The following is a 21335-nucleotide window of genomic DNA, read 5'->3' on the forward strand; positions in this document are numbered from 1 at the left end:
CGAAAAATAATTTTTTATCCAGCCCTAGTATAAATATGGATAGTATGAATGAATTCGGACATACCACATCTGCCATGTTGATACATCACGTGACATACTTCGTCATAACAACAAGTTAGTTGTTAACTGAGATGACGTTAAACTAGCGCAATTTAACCACAAGGAACAGCTTTGGACATTTTTGAATAAAACAACGTCACTTCTAATTCGTTGGATAATGCATCAACTTAACACTTCAGGATCTTGCCAGAAGGATCTTCGAACACAGCCATAGACTTTTGTCGCAGCACGAATGGTTAAATATCGCTCCTCAACTTTGTCCATTTTAGTTTATACCCTCACAAGCGGAAATGCGTATGAGGAAATCAGCCTACTTGAAACAATTTAACGGCTGTCTGCGCAGTCTCACCTGTACAGAGGAGAAGATCAGGTGGATGAGGTCATTGCTGCTTGCAGGTGGAAAGTTTGCGAATCTTGCTCGCTGCAGACATGCCCTTCCTGGAGGGATTTGAAGATGAGCTGGAACGCCGTTCGGATTTGGGTTTCAGCGGAGCCGACTCTGTCCCGTTTATGCACAGAGGCTTGGCCATAGGACACCTGCGCTCTGGAGGACGCTGATCTATGTCCACCTCATCCTCAGGCACCTGTCCTGCTCAAAGCAACACATCATGTGTGTGATGAAGCATGCTGCTCAGTAAGCAGAGGAGAGCTTGACATTTGAAATAATGCCTCCAATGATGTCTTTCCATCATTTATGCTATACAGCTGTCGTATGAACTCCAGAAGTACCTCCTACACTATGTACAGACTCACCTGGTACTGTAAAATCCTGAGTATATATGATGTCATCTTCTCCATCAAACATCTCGTCGTCCTCCTCTTCTGCGTAACCATGAAGGTCCTCCAGGTATGGCACCACCGTCATGCTCCGCCAGGGGTCACGGGTTTCAGCGCTGGGCGGTATGGGGACGGGCGGTTCTGAAGGGGGGTGTTTCTTACGAACCCAGCTGAGCAAGAATAGAAAATGTAAGCTTTGATTTATTGTGCCTTCAGAATTGATTGTCCTTTCACATTTATTGTATTATGAACACACACCAATATTAAATTAGTTCATTTCACAATGTTGATTAAAGGTCCACAGTGTAGATTTTAGCGACATCTAGTGGTAAGATTGTAAATTGCAACCAACTGCTCAGTCCACAGCTCACCCCTCCCTTATAAAACGCATAGAGAAGCTACGGTAACCACCACAGGACAAACATGTCATCGTCTGAGACAACATAGTGACAAAATTAGCTCTATAGAGCAGTTTTTTACACGTCTATGTAAAGGGACCTGCGGGGTACGTAGATAAAAATGGCCCATTCTTAGGTAATAAAAACAATAAAGTTCATTATGTAAGGTCTTTATACACCAGTGCTAATATAGTTATGTAGATTATATTGCATTTCTGTCAAGAGATCCCTCTAAAAGTTACACACTGCACCTTTAATTGAAGAGACCAGTGAAAGCACTGTGAATATGTAAGTGGATATATAAAGTGGATTAATGTGCGTGTGTGTGTGTGTGTGTGCAAGTTATGGGATATCTGAGCATGTGTAAAGGTTTTGATGAACTTACTTGTGCTGTCTGATGTGCTGTATTGAGAATCTCTTCACAGGATCATATTCCAGCATCCCTGCCACGTGATGAAGAAGAGAGTCATGCTGCATCATCATCATCATCACATCAAACGTATCTTTCTATGCTAGTGAGGTGTCAATCTATCTGGTCTGTAGTTTACAACACATCCTTAAGCATGCAGTTCACTCCACGAAAGCCAATGGTAGCATGTGCTTTGAAATCACATTTGCTTAAAGGAACAGTTCACCTAAAAATAAATTTTTTCTGTCATCATTTACTCACCCTCCAGTTGTTCCAACCCTGTAGAAAAAAAATTGTAACCAAACAGTTCTGGGGCACCACTGACTTTCATAGTCAATGGTGCCCCAGATCTACAAGGCAAGGGACTTTTTTTTCTTTAAATTTCCTTATTTGAAAATTTCAGAATTTTCATTTTTGGGTGAACTATCCCTTTATGTGACACAAAGTTCTGATCGGATTTTAGTTCTGTTGAGGTAGATCTCAGAATCTGGATTAAACCTTGGCCTGACTAGGTATAAAAGCCTGCTCATTGCTGGCCAACACACACACTGTTAAACATGAGCTTCTTTTCAAATGTGATATTATGTTGGCAGCAGGTAACATTTAAGTTTATGAGATGTACTGTAGGCTGGTATCAGTATTCAGATGTTGATGTTGAACTCTGAGGATCAGATTATAATGAAAATGATGTTAAACCGTGTGCTGCGGAGCCAACAAAAGTGCTGATCATTAACAACACAGCACCATCTAATGATCAAACCTATGAACTACAACAAGACAAACAATACAGTACAGCTTATCAAAACCTTATTAAACAGCTAATTATTACATTTACATATTTTATAATTAAATTATTATTTAAAACAGATTAAAATATGCACAAATTTAAAGAACATGAATAGATTGACAGAACCAGAACTCTGGGGTACAAACCAGATTTGATGTATACCAAAAGTAATTTTGTTGAATTTTGATCGTGACCATGTTTTAATCAGACCTTTAGATGTATTTCTATATTAAAGCGATATTAAAGAGAAGTCTGATTCAGTGTGATTCCTACCTCTCAACAGATCAGACAGCAGCGGTCCACACTCCTCAGGAATCGTGTAGTCACCTTTCCCAATGTTTTCAAACAGCTTATAGATGTTGTCCCCTTCAAATGGGTACAGACTCGTCGTTATGTTGTATCTGTGAGGAAGAAAGGGAGGCAGATTCAGTGCACAAGATCAGGATAATGGGTCGGTCCTAACCAGAGTTTAATATGTGACCAAATAAAAGCAACATAAAATTATTTTGTCTGTGTGTTTGTGTCTAACTCACAGTGTGACTCCAGCAGACCAGATATCCACTTTAAACCCTGAAAATGTTTCTAGCCCGTTGGCGATCTCGGGTGGCTGGAACGCTGGTGACCCCTGGCTCGTCCGACATGTGTCATCCTCTGCGAAGGGGTGGAGAGCCTGGAGATCAAAGGTTAACAGACGTATATTCATACATGTGGTATATTTGGTACAGTTTGGTAGATGTTACCTTGTAGATGTAATGCTTTAATTCTTCCCATGCAAACAGTTTTTAAATAATTTAAACATTTATGATGTGTAAAAGCAGAGCAGCTTAAATATAAAACACTCATGCTTGTGTTATTAATGCACATGCCTCATTTCATCAAGGCCGACAATAATTAGCAGTAAATGTAGACATGAATCACTCAAACGCTCTTTAACAACACAAGCACTCTTGTGTTATCGCTTAGCAGACGCATTCACTACATTCACTACAGGATTATGATTCCCCGACCGCTGCTTGAAGCCTATAAATAACCTCAACACAACAGTAAACTCACCTCTGCTACACCCAAGTCAGAAATCTTTAACGCCCCATCTGTCGTAAGCAGCAAATTCCCTGGTTTAATATCTTTGTGCACAATTCCCTGGCTGTGCAAGTATTCAAGGCCATCCAACAGCTGGCAAAAGTACCTGAGAGACACAAAACAGCCAAACATCTCACCATCTTAACAAATAGTAACATATCTGAATTACTCTGACATGTTCAGTGTTCACAGGTCAAATATCTGATTAGTATGAACTAAAATGATGTCCTTAATATCATATATTGATGATAATAGATGTAAATATATGTGACATCATCTGTGAAATCCAGGTTGAAGTCTATTAATCTAAAAATGAAATTAGGTGCAAAGTTAGATTTTTTTCTGTTTTTTTTTCTCTAATATGGTCTATAGCAGTGGCAGCTGGTCAATGGGGGCGCAGCCCTCCAAAGTTGGCCAGAGAAGAAAGCTACTTTTACATTTCACCATAAAGTTAAATATATAGTGCACAATAATAAAAAAATTAAACCATTTAGTTGTACTGTTTTACTGTTAGTCATGTGATCATTTATTTAAAAATAAAAACTGAGTTTATAGTGTGTGTGTGTCATGTTTGTGTGTCTGGGGCGCACCCCAAATGAGTGTATGTAGGTCAGTAAAAAGGGTAAAAACATGTGACCTGAGACTGAGCTCTAATTGGTTTCGGATCCGACCTGGGGCGCAGGCCAATTGAGTTGGCTAACATTAGCAGGATGCTACAGTATTTAAGTCATGATATTTATTGTTTTCCTTGTTTGCGGTTTCAAAGTCTGCGTGAAAGAGCGCATGTGAGCTGCCTTTACGTGGACATGATGCTCAGATAACCATCATCTGGTAGGCAAATAATTTGTGATTTTCTAAGTGAAAAACTGTACATCTGATGGAGGCAGGCATACCCGTGAGCTTGAAATACTGGAAATCTTTTCTCTGGAACGCTGTCCAACATTTCCTGCATCCCACAGACACAATACTCCATGATCATATACGTGAGCGAGAAGTAAAGGAAACAAACCACAGAGCTTCACAAAAAAAACATGACATGGGACTAATGGGAAAAAACATTTTGGACAGTGATGCAGAGCTTTATAATTGGAATCGGAAGTGATTATCCCTGTGCCCTATTCCCTTAAAAGATCAGGGGTCGGATTCACGAAAACATTCTTAAGACTGAAGAAAAATAAGAATGTTCTTAAGATAAATTATAAGAAGTTCATAAGAATGTTACTATCTTTTCTTTTAAATGCCATACCAGCTTCTAAGGCTATATTCATGGCAAGAATAGAGTATAATTAAATAAAGGAAGATTAGAAAAGATTTTTAATATTTATTTCGTAAGAATGTTACTAAGTGCAATTCTTGAAAATTTCTTGAGAAGTTCTCAAATATTTGCTTAAGAACATCTTAAATTTTTGTCTTAAGAATAAAATGACAAGCGTTGGTTACCTTCAATAGCAGGGGACTATTTTTGGGCACTGCATAATATTACTATGCCTGCTGCAGTCATGTTACAGCAGCAAGATCCTTGATTATTACACAAAAATGAGAGTATAATTCCTAGCCATATCTGTCTAGAAAATCACAACTTTTAATTTTCTGTCGGTCTTAGTACACGATGTAACTTCAAAAGAGTCAAGTTTTAAATAGGAAAAATATCAAAACTCTTTGGTTATTTTTTTCCGCTATGCTAATGGTCTAATCAGATTCAATGGATTGTGCTAAGCTATGCTAAAAGTGCTAGCGCCAGACCCGGAGATCAGCTGAATTGATTCCAAAACGGTAATAATCAAATGTTTAACTCTAAGGGAACTGGAAAATGAGCATATTTTCAAAAAAAGTGGAGTGTCCCTTTAAAATTATAAAAGACGTTATTTGCTGTTGTAGCAGAGGTCAGCTAGTGTATGAAGGCGGCGCGGTGAGAAAACATTCCCTAATCTCCCAATCGGTCCAACGAGCACTCAGCGCCTGTGCGCGCTTCACTATCCACACGCGTCCGCACGTCAGGGTGAAGCGTGCCCGTGCTTTTGGAGCGCTCGACTCGAGCGATTGCCGGTTCGTCTCCCACTCAGAGCATCTTTGAGCGGTTAACATTAGTAATTTCACAATGAATGTATTATGGAGGAAGTAATGTGTTAGCTAAATTATCACTAATACTTATTTTTTTATATACATTACTGAAGTAAGCCATAAAACTTTCCTCATTAAATTAATATTTGTGAAGTAAACGGTTTAAATTGCCATTTCTGACTAAACAATGCATGTGACATTTAATACAATCAAATTAACTTCTAAAACATCTTACATTTTGAAATTTAAGACTACTCTAAGGTTATCCTAACTTTAAGATGTTATTTAAGATGGTTTCTTTTCGAGAATTCTTAAGAAGCTTTTTGAGAATACAAAATATTCTTAACTTTTTTCTTAAGCTTGAATTTAAGATAAAAATGGCAGTTCAGAAGAATTTTCTTCTTAAGAATGTTGTGTGAATCCGGCCCCAGAACTCTTGTGTAAACTTTAGAGGGAGTTGCACAATTGTGTCTCATACTGTGGTTGACTAACATACAACTGGGCAAATAAAGCAGTGAAATACAACGTCATTTTCTCTGGAGCGACTGTATGCGTCATCCCCTTCACAAAGTGCCCTTCAAGGTCATAAAAATGCTGTTTGGAATTCACTGTGTGACACGTTCATGAGACTGGTCTGACTGTTTGTATGGTCCAACTACTCTTGATCTCGAAGTTTGATCAGTAGTGGAAAGGGCATCAGAAAATCAAAACCAGCAGACTGATGTGAGAATGTGAAACAAAATGCAACTAAACAAACTAAGTTACATGCTGTTCAGAAAGTTGAACTGCTCCCATTGTGGATGCATTAAATGATCACAACAGCACGCTTTTGAAACATGGCCAAGGCACAATTAATTTTGCAATATTAATAAGCAGCAGTCTTTCACTATTATTTTAGCTATTAGTCAGTCTTAGCTCTGCTTTTGTCGTATATCTTTGTATATTTGTATGGCTCTCTGGTATATCTTGAAATTTGATGATTAAATATGAGATGATATATTATGAAAGCACATTTTGCACTTTTGACTGTATTTTCATCTTATTCAAAACAATCTTTACTGTGTGCTTTTTTGGACTTTTGTGGGTGCTTTCGAAATCAAACTATTGGCGCTTTTCCATTGCAGAGTACCCCACGGTTTAATTTAGTTTGGGTCGGGTCAGCTCACCTTACTTTGGCATGGTTAGCTTTTCCATCGAGTTTAGTATCACTTCGCAGTGGGAGGGATTATAGGCGTGTCCTTATATATTTGCGCTGCCTGCTGTGACATCATACAAGTGAGAGCGTCGTTGTATATTCCCATACACAATTATAACAAATGCGATTATCGTTTTCGTGTTTGATCTTCAACTTCACGTTTGAATACTGGAGTACTCGTTCCCATCACAACTATAAATGTGTAGATAACACACAGATAAACTGTGTTTTAAAGGATATATTTTCTGCTTCTCCTCGTTGTACAGCACATCCACCAGCTGAATGATGTTTTTGTGCTGAAGTCGTCTGAGCAGCTGAATCTCCCTATAAAAAAAACACATAACAATCAAAAAAACAGTTCAGTTAATAACTGATTAACAAAACCACAGATACACATTATTGACATGAAGTGAAGTCTCTATGGGTGCTGTGAAAGTTTATAAAGTGTTTCAGGGATATAACACAATGCATTAAGTCTCAGTGTTTCAGCTTAATTAACTTTAAATAATATTTTTTTTTTTAAGCTTTTGATTCAGGGAATCAAAATATGACTACAATAAATTCTTGATCGTAAATAAACCTACTGACCAGAGCAGAGGTTCCCAACCTGGGATCTGCTCCTCCTCTTGGGGGGAGCTAAAGTTCACGGGGGGGCCTTGGGTAGCGTGGAATCTAATATACCTTGGCTTAAATAAAGATGCATAAAATGTTCCACTAATAATTAAAGAAATATTTTGAGTTTTTAAAAAATCATAATTCTTACAACGCCAAGATAAGGTTTTTAAATATTGTCTTATGTAAAATTATTTATTTTAATTGTGCTCACTCCATCTCAAATTGCTGATCAACGTATATTGGCAAAATCAAATGAAAAGATTGATGTAGAGGCCTTATGTGCATCAGTAGATTACATACAAAGTCAATGCAAAGACGTAACAGACGCGAACTCAAGTGGGGTGATACGAATGATGGGAATTGGGTGGCGCAATGGCCGTGAAAACACACGCTATTTGCCTCAAGCGAGTCTTTACGCAAGTTAAAAATATTTGACTTTAACACAAAGTTAACTCCTGCAAGTAATCTAAAGCAAGGAACACAATACTTTGTGTTTGGTGTGTATGCACCATTAGACTGTTGACTGGGGGGGCAAGGTAAAAGTTTGGAAACCACTGTCATTATACAGACATCAGAGACCAAGGAATATCCGAATATAAAATGAGTGATTTTACTGTAGTATTCAGCATGGGTCACACACTGCAGAGACATACTGTGCTGCTATAGGCCAGAAATAACTGCAGGACAGAAGCTCATATATACACTGACACGGTTTATGTGTCTGTCGGGGGGAACAAGACTACACTTCTGATTTTTAAAACATAACTTTGCTTCCTGCTAGCTTGATATACTTTCCTCCAATCTCCTATAATTGTGTAAAGTAAGCCAAAAGTTAACTCAGGCATGACCTGTTAACCTCCACTGGTAGATGGTGCTACACCACAAATACAAAAAGGATCTTTCTCAAATGACGCTTAAAAAAAGAAACTTTGTTTTGGTAGCAACACCAAGGTTATGGGTTCAATGTAGGGCTGGGACAACGCGTCGACGTAATCGACGACGTCGACGCAAAAAATACGTCGACGCAAAATATGCGCGTCGATTCGTCAGACCCAAAAAGACGGCGCCGTTGAGTAGTAGCAACGCGAGTGGCTCCAGTCCACGCCGGCTTCACAGCAAGTGTGAGCAGTGCGTAAGCGGCGCATGTTTTTTCAGCGCCCATGTTAACAAGCATGCACCCTGCCGCATGAGGAGCGCGAGCTCGCGGCTCTGTAGCAACAGTGCTGCAATCGTTTCTGCGTGGGTTCTGCTGCGCTGCTCAAGCTCATTTAAAGTGAAAGTGCTTTGTTTATGGTTTAAATGCTCGTGGATTGACGCGAAAGAGTGTCATTTTACCATAAAATCATGAATGTGATGCCAAGTGTGTTTTAAACAGAGCAATTTAACAAAAAGCAATGAAATATGTAAAAACACACTGTTGCCAGAAGACTGCGTTTTCATTCACTCTCTGTTCAGCAGTAAATGAGTCCTCATCTATCTTAATAAACTTATGAGAAAGAGATTTAATAATGTATGTGCTTCTTAAGTTTAATTGTGTTTATATCCGTCATTACATGGACTAGAACAGCACGAAAACAATGTGGATTAAACAAATCAAGTTATAAAAATTACACTGTGTGACCATCAAAAGGCACATTGAAGAGGTTTTGCTCATAAATTGCATGCAAAATAAAGTCATTTGAACTTGAGATTTTTATACTGTTACTAAACAGCACAGAATGAGCTGCAAACGCTTTATGAAATGCTACCTCTGACTAAGAATGCATTATTTTGCACTTGTATAGTCTTTTTATTTAGAAATTTCAAGAACAATCAACATATATTGAAATGTTTACATTCAGATATGTAAATCAACATGTATAAATTGCTATTAGTTAATTAATGGGGAGATAATCGAATCGAAGTCGAATCGGACTGATAAAATGAATCGTTAGATTAATCGATGAATCGAAAAAAGAATCGCTAGATTAATCGTTAAAAAAATAATCGTTTATCCCAGCCCTAGTTCAATGTTTAGGGAAAACACATAATAAATAAATGACCATCAACCAATGAGTGCTGATATTATCCAGTCACGTGTCATTTAGAGCTCACGTGATTGGCTCAAAACACCTAGATGTAGAACCCAACGGCCATGAGCAAATACTTTATATCATATATTTTTTGGAAACTCCTGAGGAGATGATGAATGAATGTTGAACAATCAGATACATCAGGGATGTACAATTATACACACCAAACACTACTCAACCTGAGGCTGAGAAAATATCTATATCAAAAGATCTTCAACCTTTCTCCTGGGGAGCCACAGTCCTGAGAAATTAAGTTTCAACCCTGCTCCAACACAACTGTAATGACTACAAGTGAGACTGAGGAAGACTTTGATTATTTGGTTAAGGTTTGTTTGATAATGAATTAAGGTATGTTTGTGATAATGGATAATGGACAGTGGATGCAAAAGAGCACGGATGATGAAGGCCTCTGATCTAGATGTTGTGAATAAAATGATATTTTGTTTATGTTGAACATACACTATAACTCACAAAGAGCAAACAGAGGTCATTGGAATAACTGGTTCAAAGCCAGCTCTGTTCTGGCATCCCTCAGACACAAACATGGCAATAGAGGATGTGTTATGCAATAATGGTCATGTTTACAGCATGCACCTGCCAGCCTGGACCTGTTGCCATTGGAAAAGAGGAATGAATGCTAACAGCTGCCGTCAACATATTGACAATTACGTATTAAAATCTAATAGACACTTTTATCCCAAAAGAGAGTTTGTTCAGATAAAACATTTTACCAGTGTGTTGACTGAGAATCAAACCCACGATCTTGGTGTTGCTAGCATCAAGCTCTACCAGCTGAACTGCAGAGAAACATACTGCGATACGCTGCCTTCAAAGACAGCTGACTACGTAGACAGTAGGCTTGCAATTTCTATGAGCTCTGACGAAACACACACATCTTCACACAGGACGATTCTGATGCCAGCCAAAAACCTCTCATCTATTTAAAGTAGAAGCCTGCAGCTCCACAGCAGCCCATTTTAATTAATTTAACTGCTTTGTGTGATTAAACAGCATATGATATTTCACAAGAGGAAGAGAGGACTTAATCACTGACCTCAAAACAAACACAAGAGTAACAAACAGTTCATTACCTGTAATGCAACACTTCCTAATGAAACAGGATATTCATTGAGGAAATAATGCTGGGATGGGACTTGAATTGACCAACCCTGAATTGATTGGAACATTGATCGTTACAGAGCTGAATGAAAGTATGCATTGGATTCTGGGGAATTTACCAGCAGTACAATCTTCCAACCAGGACCAGATCAACGTCAGCTTCCAAATCATCTCTACAAAAATCACTTTATAAATCTAGGGATGCACCAATACCGATACTGGTATCGGCCTCGATACCACATTTTCTAAAGTACTCGTTAAAAGTCCCCCGATACCGGTGATCGATACCACGGTTTAAGAAATGTCTATGTTTGAGCGGCGTGTACAGGGTTAATCCTCGTGTTGTCCAAAGAGGCAGAGTTTACAACAAACTGGAAAACAGGTCCCTTGTTTTTTTGTTAAACTATATGACTAAAGCTGTTACCTGTAAAAATCTGTTAAATCATGTTTTTTTATTAAGTACTCGGTATCGGTAAGTACTGAAATGCAAGTACTCGTACTCATACTCGTATTCCAAAAAAGTGGTATCGGTGCATCTCTATATAAATCTGTTATATACCATTGTCCCATAATCTTTAATATGAATGTTAACCACCATTAATTACTAGTTAACCATCATTCAGAATAACTGCATTACCTTTAACAGCAGCACAAAACATTAAGAACTAGGGCTGCAGGATATTAAAAAAAACTGACATTGCGGTTTGGGGGGGGGGTCACAAACCTAAATAATGCACAGATCCAATATATTAGTGTTGCACGATATGCCCCATAATGAGATCACCCAATCGTCAGCCTGTGAGATCAGTGATACACAATAGCATCAGAGGCGGGGGCAATACTTTACTCATTTCATTTATTTTTGTTCATGTTTTCCTTAGCCACTGGATTTTTGGTGGACAAAAAAGAAGACAATTTACTCTAAGGGCAATTTACTCTTCTTAAACCTGACGCCGTTAATCTGAGCACCTCATTGAAGCCCAGGCGCCTTGAAATTTTTTGAGAGTCAGGGAGTTGGAACAAGCCAACTATTGTCACGAAGGCCCCCTATTGGCCATATGGCTGACTATCGTTGATAGTATCGTCTATCGGCACAACCCTACAATATGCTGTTATGCAATTAATTAATTAATATTATTCACAAGAAAAGAAGGAAGGTAATTTTAAAAAGACCTTACTTTTTCACGTTGGCCTCTCCATTGGGAATTCTCCTCAGTTTCTTCTTCTTCAGGATCTTCACGGCTCTGCGACACAGAGTCTCTGAGTCCAGCATCTCTTTCACCTTTCCGTATGAGCCCTCACCCAGCAAATCTCCCATCAGATATTTGCCGATCAGCTTGGCGCGCTTGCGTCGTGGTTGGTAGATGACCTCGGTGGAGTCGATGCGGTGGATGAAGGTGTCCATTCCCATGAGCTCATTCTCCGTCAGGTAATCCAAATGCTGAAGTTCAGCCCCCAAGCTCATCTTCTCTGCCCTCTCTCTGTTCCACTCGCTCCAGACCTCAACGGCAACACAACGGCCGACAGGCGTCTGGAATATCAGTATTTTATGGAAACAGAGACACAGTTCTGACTGACCAAAATCAGTTAGTAGTAAAGCACCAGAACGAAGTCACATCTGGAAAACAACTGCAGTGGCATGGCTAACGTCCACGTCGGTTAACCAGTGAGTGAAGACAACAGTTCAACGCACCAGAGCCCACAGGGTAAAAATTACACGACCTCGCAGGGTCAACAAGTGCTGGTTTTCTGCTTTTTTATCTCAAGGCTTGAATTAGCCGACGCTGGGAATCACAGGAGCCCAGCACATCTCTGCAGGTACGTCTGGTACAGTATGACACAAAATCTTTACTTATAGAGGTCTCTTTGAGAACGTTGCAATCAGGAACTACAGTTTTCTACTTCTGCTCAGCATTATGGGAAATCACCATCCAAGACACAAAATACCTACAACAAAGAAAAGACACAATAACCATATCATCAAACATATTAGCAGCATAAAGAGCATTAATACAGTGGCAGCCGTTTGAATGTAACTGCATTATATGTCATCTCTCGCAGCTAATTTAACTTTTCTGTCTCATTTCTGCAGTGACATTAAATGTGTAATATAAGTGCCCTGATACCTTTCAGTTTTAGGCATGGGCCGATTACCGGCTTCAAGGTATACCGAGGTTTTAAACAGTCAAGGTTTCAAAACCACTGAAATATTCTGTGATACCGTCTCCAAGGTATGAGCTGTGTTTATACAAAATTCATTAAATCATTAAGTCATGTGATTGATTTGATGTTTACATTTAATATACATTACAAAAATATTATATATTTTTTTAAAGCATATTATAATTTAAAGGCTTTATTTTTACCTGGCATTTAAAAAATAACACATTTTAGTGTTGCAATGGCAAAACCGTAACACTGTGAAACCGTGGTATTTTTGCTAAAGGTTATCATACCGCCAGAATCTTATACCGGCCCATGCCTATTCAGTTTCATGGTATACTGAAATTACCATATAAGCTTATTCCCTTCAGATAAAGAGCCCCTATTTTTCCTTTCAAGAATTTACACTTTTTTGATGTGTAACTGTGTGTTAGTACATGTTAATGATCTGCAAAGTTACGAATCTTAAAGTCTTTGATGATGCAAGTTACCGTCTACAACTGAAATCTCTTTTCATGGACTACAATGAACGCAAGGATTGTACGCAACAGTTTACTTCCTTGGCCTGTTAATGATGACACTATGGTTATTATCAGAAATCCGCTTCTAACTAACAGCCTGTTATTAGCCTATTCTTCATATTTGGTATGATTTAAACTTTGTTATTTATACCATTGTCCACGATTATGAACGCGATTTTGCTTAGCTTTGAAACACGGCTCTGTGCAGTAAACTCCATCTGAAAGCAGGTGATGAGTTGACTGATGAGATTTCTTACATTTCTTAACAAACGTTCGTGTTCATAGGCACTAGTTTGCACGGTGAACCAGTTCTGGAAAATTACCGGTATAATATTTCAAAAGGTAATATACTGTGATTTTGCTGGTTTCAGTACTGGAAATCCTGTTGTTCCTAAGTTCAATGCTTGGCGGCAATGCGTTACCAAAGTGATGCGAAACCAGCGAGCTCGACAGCATAGAGTGAGTATAACACGCGAGGGGAGGTGGATCAAGCTAAATGGCCACAACTAACTAACAAAGGGCTGCAGAAATTAAACATGGCATTACTTTGCCTACTTATGTGTTGAAAAAGAAGAACTATCAGACCTAATGCACCAGTCTGTAACCAATGTTACATGTTAAAATCTGTGAGTGAGTGAAATGCTAAAAACAAAGATGTTGAGGAGCCATAAAATATTAATAGAATTGGTAACACTTTACAATAAGTTATTAGTAAACATAGTTAACAACTCTCGATTTTATAAATGTAATAGTGAATGCATTAGCTAACATTAGAGATGCTCCGATCAGCATTTTTGGGGCCGATCACCGATTACCAAGATCATGATCTGCCGATCGCCGATCAGTGCCGATCACAGAATGGCAGTGGAATGGGAATCTTTTATCTATAATCTAGCAGAGTTTACATTTGTAGAAATGAAACTAACTATAAATTAGGTATATTATTGTTTTAATAGAGAATCAAATAAATAAGCACAACAAATATTTCTTCTTGCAAAGAGAAATGTAATATGCCTTTAAAAAGGTTTATGTCTGTTAAAAGTAATTAAAATAAAACACTTCACAGTCTTTACTGTATGAATTAAATATACACGCATTCGTATGAAGTACAACAGTGCTTCAATGATGAGCAGAGAGTAATTTTATTGAGAGATGAATTAGGATACTGTAGCTTTAAGACGTGGGAGAGATCGTTCTCTTCACGTGCACGGACAGGCTGCTGTGTATGCGTGCGGCAGGTGTCCGCAAACAAGAGCAGCTGTGAGGAAAATGGAAGTTTAAACCTTCAAAACTTTAAAACGAATGCAAGTAATAAACTTTAGGCATGAGGATGCAATTGTCCGCGATAGATATGTGTTGTATACGCTGTTTGATAGGGATGTGAAGACGCATTGCGCTGAGGACCAGAGCACGTCCTCATAGTCCGCAAACAAGAGCAGCTGTGAGGAAAATGGATGTTTAAACCTTCAAAACTTTAAAACGAATGCAAGTAATAAACTTTCGGCACGAGGATGCAATTGTCCGCGATAGATATGTGTTGTATACGCTGTTTTTTTTTGTAAAAGAGATGTGTGTGTTGCGCGTAATTGCAGCCGCATCAGGAACGCTATGATGAGAAAAGTAAACAGAAAAATCGGCTCATGAGATCGGCAAATTTAGCGAGTGCCGATCGCGTCATTTAATGCCGTTATCGGCCGATTTACAATCGGCGGCCGATCGATCGGAGCATCACTAGCTAACATGAACTAATATTAATAAATGCTGTAGAAGTATTGATCATTGTTAGTTCATGTTACCTAATGCATTAACTAATGTTAACAAATACAACCTTATTGTAAATTGTTTTCCACAGAATTTGCTTAAGAAAAAAGGTATTAGTGATATTCATTTTAATGGAGTGGCACGGACACATGGTTTATTTATACACGAGATGTGAAGCAAATGTCCTTGGCCATGTCAGTTAGTGCTCAAGCCGAGCCCCGGAGCACCCATGATATTAGCGCTTATGTGCGTCTTTTGAGGAACCTTATTGGTATTATAATGTTTCCAGCAGGTAATCATTGATATCTTGCCTTGGCAAATAGCGTACTAACTTAAAGTCTGCTGGCCGTTTGCATTCAAACGAACTTAAAGACATCTCATTGGTGGAGATTGTACTTTCGTTTTTTTTTTTTTTTAGTTTGTGACATGCAAACAACCGCGAGTCGCTGCACCACCACAGTTTTGAGACAAATGCAGACATGGTTTATGTTTTAGAATCCTTACTAGGGCTGCACGATAAATGGCATGCGATATCACGCGCATCTCGTCAGTAATGCCGGTTCCTTGATTAGTATTAAATCGCCATCAGCTAGGGATGTACGGATAGGATTTTTTTGGGCCGATGCCGATACCGATATTAAACACTTGTATACAATACTATACAGTTGGTCTATTAGCTAGTTTATTTCTGCATCAAATTATTTTTACTGAACATGGATTTTATCTAATTAACATTCAACTGACCAACCTAATAAGATAGGCACAAATTAAGCTAAAACAAATACAATAAGACAGCATGACAACCTTCAAAGGTGGTTTTTGCTATTCAGCATTTATTTTATTAACAACATTTAAGTGTAGGTGCTTTGAGAATTCCACTTTCTCTTAATTTCTTCGTTTCTGTGAACAGTATTGAGTATCTAAATGTTTATGCCGCTGTATTCTTTGTTGTATTTATTAATGATGTTGGCTTTGTTTGTCAATTGTTATTTGTTTATTCTTGCTATCTAACCCTGTCTTGACTAGGTCTCACTTGTAAAAGAGGTTACAACCTCAATGTGACTTTCCTAGTTAAATAAAGGTTATATAACATCAACTAATTTTTTTTACATATAATGGATTTCTTTATGCAGTTAATTAATAAACAATTGGTATCGGACTTTCTCATGCTATTGCCGATATGCCGATGGTTTCAAATTCATAAAAAAATCGGCCGATAAATATCGGGGGTCGATACATCGGTGCATCACTACCATCAGCTGCTTTCATGTGGAGAGGCATTAACTGCAAAGAGCCGTAGTTTCCTGACGCATGCGATACGTCCGCGATAAAAACTGGGAAATTGCCCCGATTGTCAGTAAACTACGGCTCTGTGCAGTTAATGCCGATCCACTTGAAAGCAGCTGATGGCAATGTAATACTAATCAAGGAACCGGCATTACTGACGAGATGCGCGTGATATCGCATGTGATTTATCGTGCAGCCCTAATCCTTACCTTACCAATCTGTTATGTTCTGTTCAGGCCACGCTAGCAAAGTTAATCGATCAATTTGGTCATCTGCATTTTCTGGATCGGATTATGGCTTGTATTGATAAGGTAGTATGAGTATTGGGAGTATTCATGCGAGTATTGCTTTGGGAGCTAATCTTCTAAATATGGTAAGGAGCATCACATTTCCATCACACACGAGGTATCTGGCCAATCACAATGCATTGGATAGCTGGCCAGTCAGAGCAAACCGTGCTTTTCAAAACAATGAGCTTTGGACAAATCGACAGGTTTCCACGTAAAAAAATTTTCATGGACTACAACAAACACACGAATGTAGGTAACGATTTACTTCCTGGGCCTGTTGACGTAGACACGACTGTCATCATCATAATTCCTCCCGCTTTGACTCAGAGCTTGTAAGTTAATGCCTGTCAGCATTGCGACCAAATCTTTCAAACATGGTAAGGAGCGTCACATTTCCTTCTGATGTAAGAGGCATTCAGGACAATCACAACATACTGATCAGCTGGCCAATCATGGACACAGCGCTTTTCAGACTGATGAGTTTTGTACAAAATCAAAGCATTTCAGGAGGACAGGAAATCTCAAAGCTACAAAAATGTACAATATGTAAAAAATATAATGTGTTTTAACCATAAACCACACGAACACATTGTATTATACCAAATACACAAAATAACACTGTTTTTAGCAATGAAATAGGTGCCCTTTAATTATTTTTCTAATAAAGCCAGTAATATAATATTTTCAGTATGGCATGGCACTTATATTACACTGCATTAGATCTGACAAATACAAAAAGCAATATTTTACTAAGAAAAGTACCAAAGTGCATGAATATGCAAATTACCCAGTACCGGTATTACCATATGATACCACGATAACGCCACAGTACACAATGTCTCACTACAGTAAATAAATATAATTCCAGACAAAAACAGCAATTCTACAGACAAAACTGAATTGGGGTCTCGGGTCTGTAAAAAAAAGACGAAATAAAGAAAATACAAGATCAACATTTCTGCGAGGTTAACAAATTGACATGTTTGATGATTGATTAAATTTTTCAATGCGGATAAACGTTCAAGCATAAACACACTGACAGATTTTATAATAACAAATATGTGTGCTCTGTGTGTAAGGTATGCGTGTACTTTATGTGAGGCAGGGGTGTGTTGTGTGTGGAATGTTTGTAAGGTTTGTGTCGAGGAAAACGAGTGTTTTAACGCCAGCAGTTAGCAGCGGCTAACACAAATCATAATAACGGGATATATTATTGAAAAACACTGACCTGAGATTAGCATTCATCTACACGACTCAATGACGGATGAAAACTCTATCTTTCATTCCTCTTCTGCTCATCGTTCGCTGATTTTCTCTCATTCGTTCTTCACATAAGCTGCTGCTTCAAGGCTGCCGCCATCTTGTTTACCTCCCTCCCATCGCTCGTTCGCGCACGCGCTTCCCCAGGCCCGGGAGCGCGCACGTCGCCAGCAGCAGTATATCCGCGCACGCACCCGCTGTCGATTTCCATTCGTTTTTTATTTATAACGTAAAATTTTTCAATTTTACATTTTTAAATACATTTTAATGTGTAAATATGTTACGTCAAATATGTGTATGTGTGCTATTATGTAAAACCACATAACCGATACTGATTGATGGCTTATAAAACTTCTCATAAAGTAAAAAATGTCATTACCATCACACACAATAATAAACATTCACGTCATCAAGGCCATGCCCCATCTTTAGTCCGGGACATGCTGATAAATAATAATAGATTATTTATATTATTTCTAATAATACATTTCTTAATATTTGTGTATATAGCAAATATATTTGTGTGTTGCAAAAACGTCATTATATTAAGGACGGATGCACTAACATGACGTATTCTCATAAGTGTGAGTTTATGTGTTTGAAATGGATGATCTCTGCTGGCTGCTCCTGTAGGTTATATTTAACACGTGTTAAGCCCGAAGAATGCCAAACTGAAGATCTTATTACAGCCTCTTAATGATTACAGGACAAATATCAAACACCAGTTCAGAAATAATTGTATTATTTAAATTGTAACTAGTAAATACTTTTGCTGTGTCCATAAAAACATTTATATTATCAGTTATCATGCAGGTGTAGCTTACATGCTGTCAGAGCACAAAACTTACTTAATTCATGTGGCTTTGGTTTACTTGTTATTTATAACACTAAACAAATAAATAACATTTACAAATGTGATTTCATACTTTTCTGTAAAATCTTGACCATTAGTGCTTAACCTCGTCCAACTCTGCCACCTCTGTAATTAAATCTTATTAAAATCACCATTAAAAATATTGAAAATTACAAAATTAAAAAAACTACATAAACTGTCTGGGCGTATTACAGTAAAGGTTGAAAAGTCTGAGCTGCCCGGTAGATTTAAAGCCTGGATCTAGTACCAGCATTCAATCTTGCCCCGTGTCCACTGGCCCCTGCTGGTCTATGCAGTCCCAATGACAACAGTTGAGTCCTCAGAAAGGACAATCGGTGGCTTCCTTCGGAAATGGCTGGGCCTCCCACACAGTTTTACCAGCGCTGCACCGTATGGGACAAGTAACACCTTGCAACTACCCTTTTGTGGCCTTAGGGAAAAATTTATGGTGGTACGCATCACAGAAGCCCTACAGTACAGGGACTCCAGTGACAGAAAGGTTTCATCAGCCAGCATCGAGGTGAGGATAGGAATCAAATGGAAGTCTGGGAAAGCAGTGGAGCTGGCAGAATCTCGCCTGAGACAAAAGGCAATAGTCAGCACCGTGGCACAGGCAGAGCGTGCTTGGGCTACTTTCCAAAGCCTATTGTCATTAAGATTTGTGGCAAGGAAAGACCCCAGCAACTCCAGGAAGAGGTCAGAGCAGGCGTGGAGGTTTGCAGGGCGGCGAGACTCCGGCAGCAGGGAGCGTGGATAAGGTGGGAGAGTGCGGTGCACGATTACCTGGGCAAACATCCTGCAGGCAGATTTTCATCGGGTCCGTTTCCTGGCACAGGCTGTATATGAAGCACTGCCAAGCCCAGAGAACCTTCATGTTTGGGGGAAGAGTGAGACACTATCCTGCATTCTTTACTCTGGAAGAGGCTCTTTAGAACAACTCCTCAGCAGCTGCCCAAAGACTCTGGAGGATGGGCGCTATCGTTGGTGACATGGTGCTTAAGGTAATGGCTGAGAGTTTAGCATTAGCCATCCACACCAGCAAGAGCCACTGTGCTCCAAAGAAGGTAGTCCCCTTCATTAAAGCTGGAGAGAAACCACAGGCTCGCTCACAAGTGACAACAGGCCTCCTCCATAATGCCTCGGACTGGCAGCTGGTCGATCTGGGAAACCAACTGAGGGTCCCCCAGCATATTGTAAGAACACGTCTCCACCCAGACATGATAGTTACCTCAAAGGTTACAAAACAGCTGATCATGCTGTAACTTACGTATCAATGAGAGGCAAACACGCTAAGGACCAGGATCTGGTTGCGGAGTGCAGGGAAAGAGGCTGGAAAATCTTCTTTGAGCCCATAGAAGTTGGCCGTAGAGGCTTTGCAGGTCGGTCATTTTGCAAAGTCCCAAGCCATTTGGGCATTACAGGGGCGGCCAAAGAGGGCCATTCAATCTGCAAGTGAAGCTGCAGAGAAGGCCACAAGGTGGCTTTGAAGGGCTGATCCGTGGACTGTTACTGGGTCTGGGACGCAAGTCAGGGGCCTGATCAACCCCGTCTGGGTCGTCTGGGCGAGGGTGTATGATGTTGCAAGACCCGAAACACCCAATGATCCCAAGATACATCACTGAGGATGCATCCCAATGAATCCATGAGATGTTTCTTGCTTATACTAAACTTTAACTTGTTACACACACACATACAGACAAAACACACTCATGTAAAGAGCATACACATTTTGATTTCACAGCAAACATTGTTTTTACTTTCTTCTACAATTGTGCATTTGACAGGGGGGACAGGGGGGCACATGTCCCCTCACTTTTTTGAAATCTCCCTCTTCAATTTAATCTTTTAGTTTTGATTCAGCAAAGTTTTTGTTTTGCACCACAGCTACTTTAATATTTAAATGTGGCAACTATATTAATAAACTCTATTAATAAATAAATCTATTAAGAAGCGGGCTATAATGAGTGCCCTCAGACTGTGCCAAGTGTGCATGATTAGGTTTATCAGAAAAGCGTGACTGAACATAAAGTGCACCCATCAGGTGCTGAAAAACATGAAAAAGAGGAGAGAACAATTCCAGTTAGACAGCTGGTCATCCATTTTTATTTTAATATGTTTCTTTTTTATGTTTTATGATTCTGAAGCTTTCTTATTAATAATGTAAAATAGAAATGCGCTCAGTTACTTCCTCCGATTTGAAAACATGAAAGCTGAAACACAATATTTCCTGAATGTATGTTGTTCCAAGCAATCAAGCATTAGTTATGTAACAATGAGTTTCAAGAGGACTAAAAACCATTTAAGTTTGCTAAAGTCTTGCATATGTTTTCTATGTAGGATAAATTAAAATTAAACTGTAATCTAATTTTGCTTTGATTGTCCTGAGTATGAAATAAGTTTGTAATGAAATTTGTTTCACAAGTGAATCATTTGTTTGAGTCAGTTCACTTGTATACTCGTAGAACCTGTTGAATGATTCATTCACAAACAGAACTGATTTAGATCTAGAGTTCAACTCCTTGATTTAGTGATTATAATCCTGTTTTAGATCATTTTCATGTTTCTTTCTGTGGCTTCTGCTGTTAATAAATTCATAAAACATGAAT

The 21335-nt window shown here is 38.9% G+C and overlaps 1 protein-coding gene across 1 annotated transcript in view; it reads right to left on the minus strand.

Moving 5' to 3' along the window:
* Positions 1-17989, minus strand: part of stk11 (serine/threonine kinase 11) — a 20071-nt gene extending 2082 nt beyond the window's left edge. The window contains exons 1-10 of the mRNA XM_065276882.2: positions 17824-17989; positions 11752-12520; positions 7008-7091; positions 4405-4494; positions 3485-3617; positions 2965-3101; positions 2705-2832; positions 1621-1678; positions 814-1007; positions 410-649 (exon numbers count right to left, since the gene is read on the minus strand). Of these exons, the coding sequence (XP_065132954.1) occupies positions 441-649; positions 814-1007; positions 1621-1678; positions 2705-2832; positions 2965-3101; positions 3485-3617; positions 4405-4494; positions 7008-7091; positions 11752-12038 (1320 nt within the window). The 5' untranslated portion in view covers positions 12039-12520; positions 17824-17989 and the 3' untranslated portion in view covers positions 410-440. The remainder of the gene's footprint in view (positions 1-409; positions 650-813; positions 1008-1620; positions 1679-2704; positions 2833-2964; positions 3102-3484; positions 3618-4404; positions 4495-7007; positions 7092-11751; positions 12521-17823) is intronic.
* Positions 17990-21335: the final 3346 nt, after the last annotated feature.

This window comes from Paramisgurnus dabryanus, chromosome 6, assembly GCF_030506205.2.
Source record: "Paramisgurnus dabryanus chromosome 6, PD_genome_1.1, whole genome shotgun sequence".
Taxonomy (NCBI): domain Eukaryota; kingdom Metazoa; phylum Chordata; class Actinopteri; order Cypriniformes; family Cobitidae; genus Paramisgurnus; species Paramisgurnus dabryanus.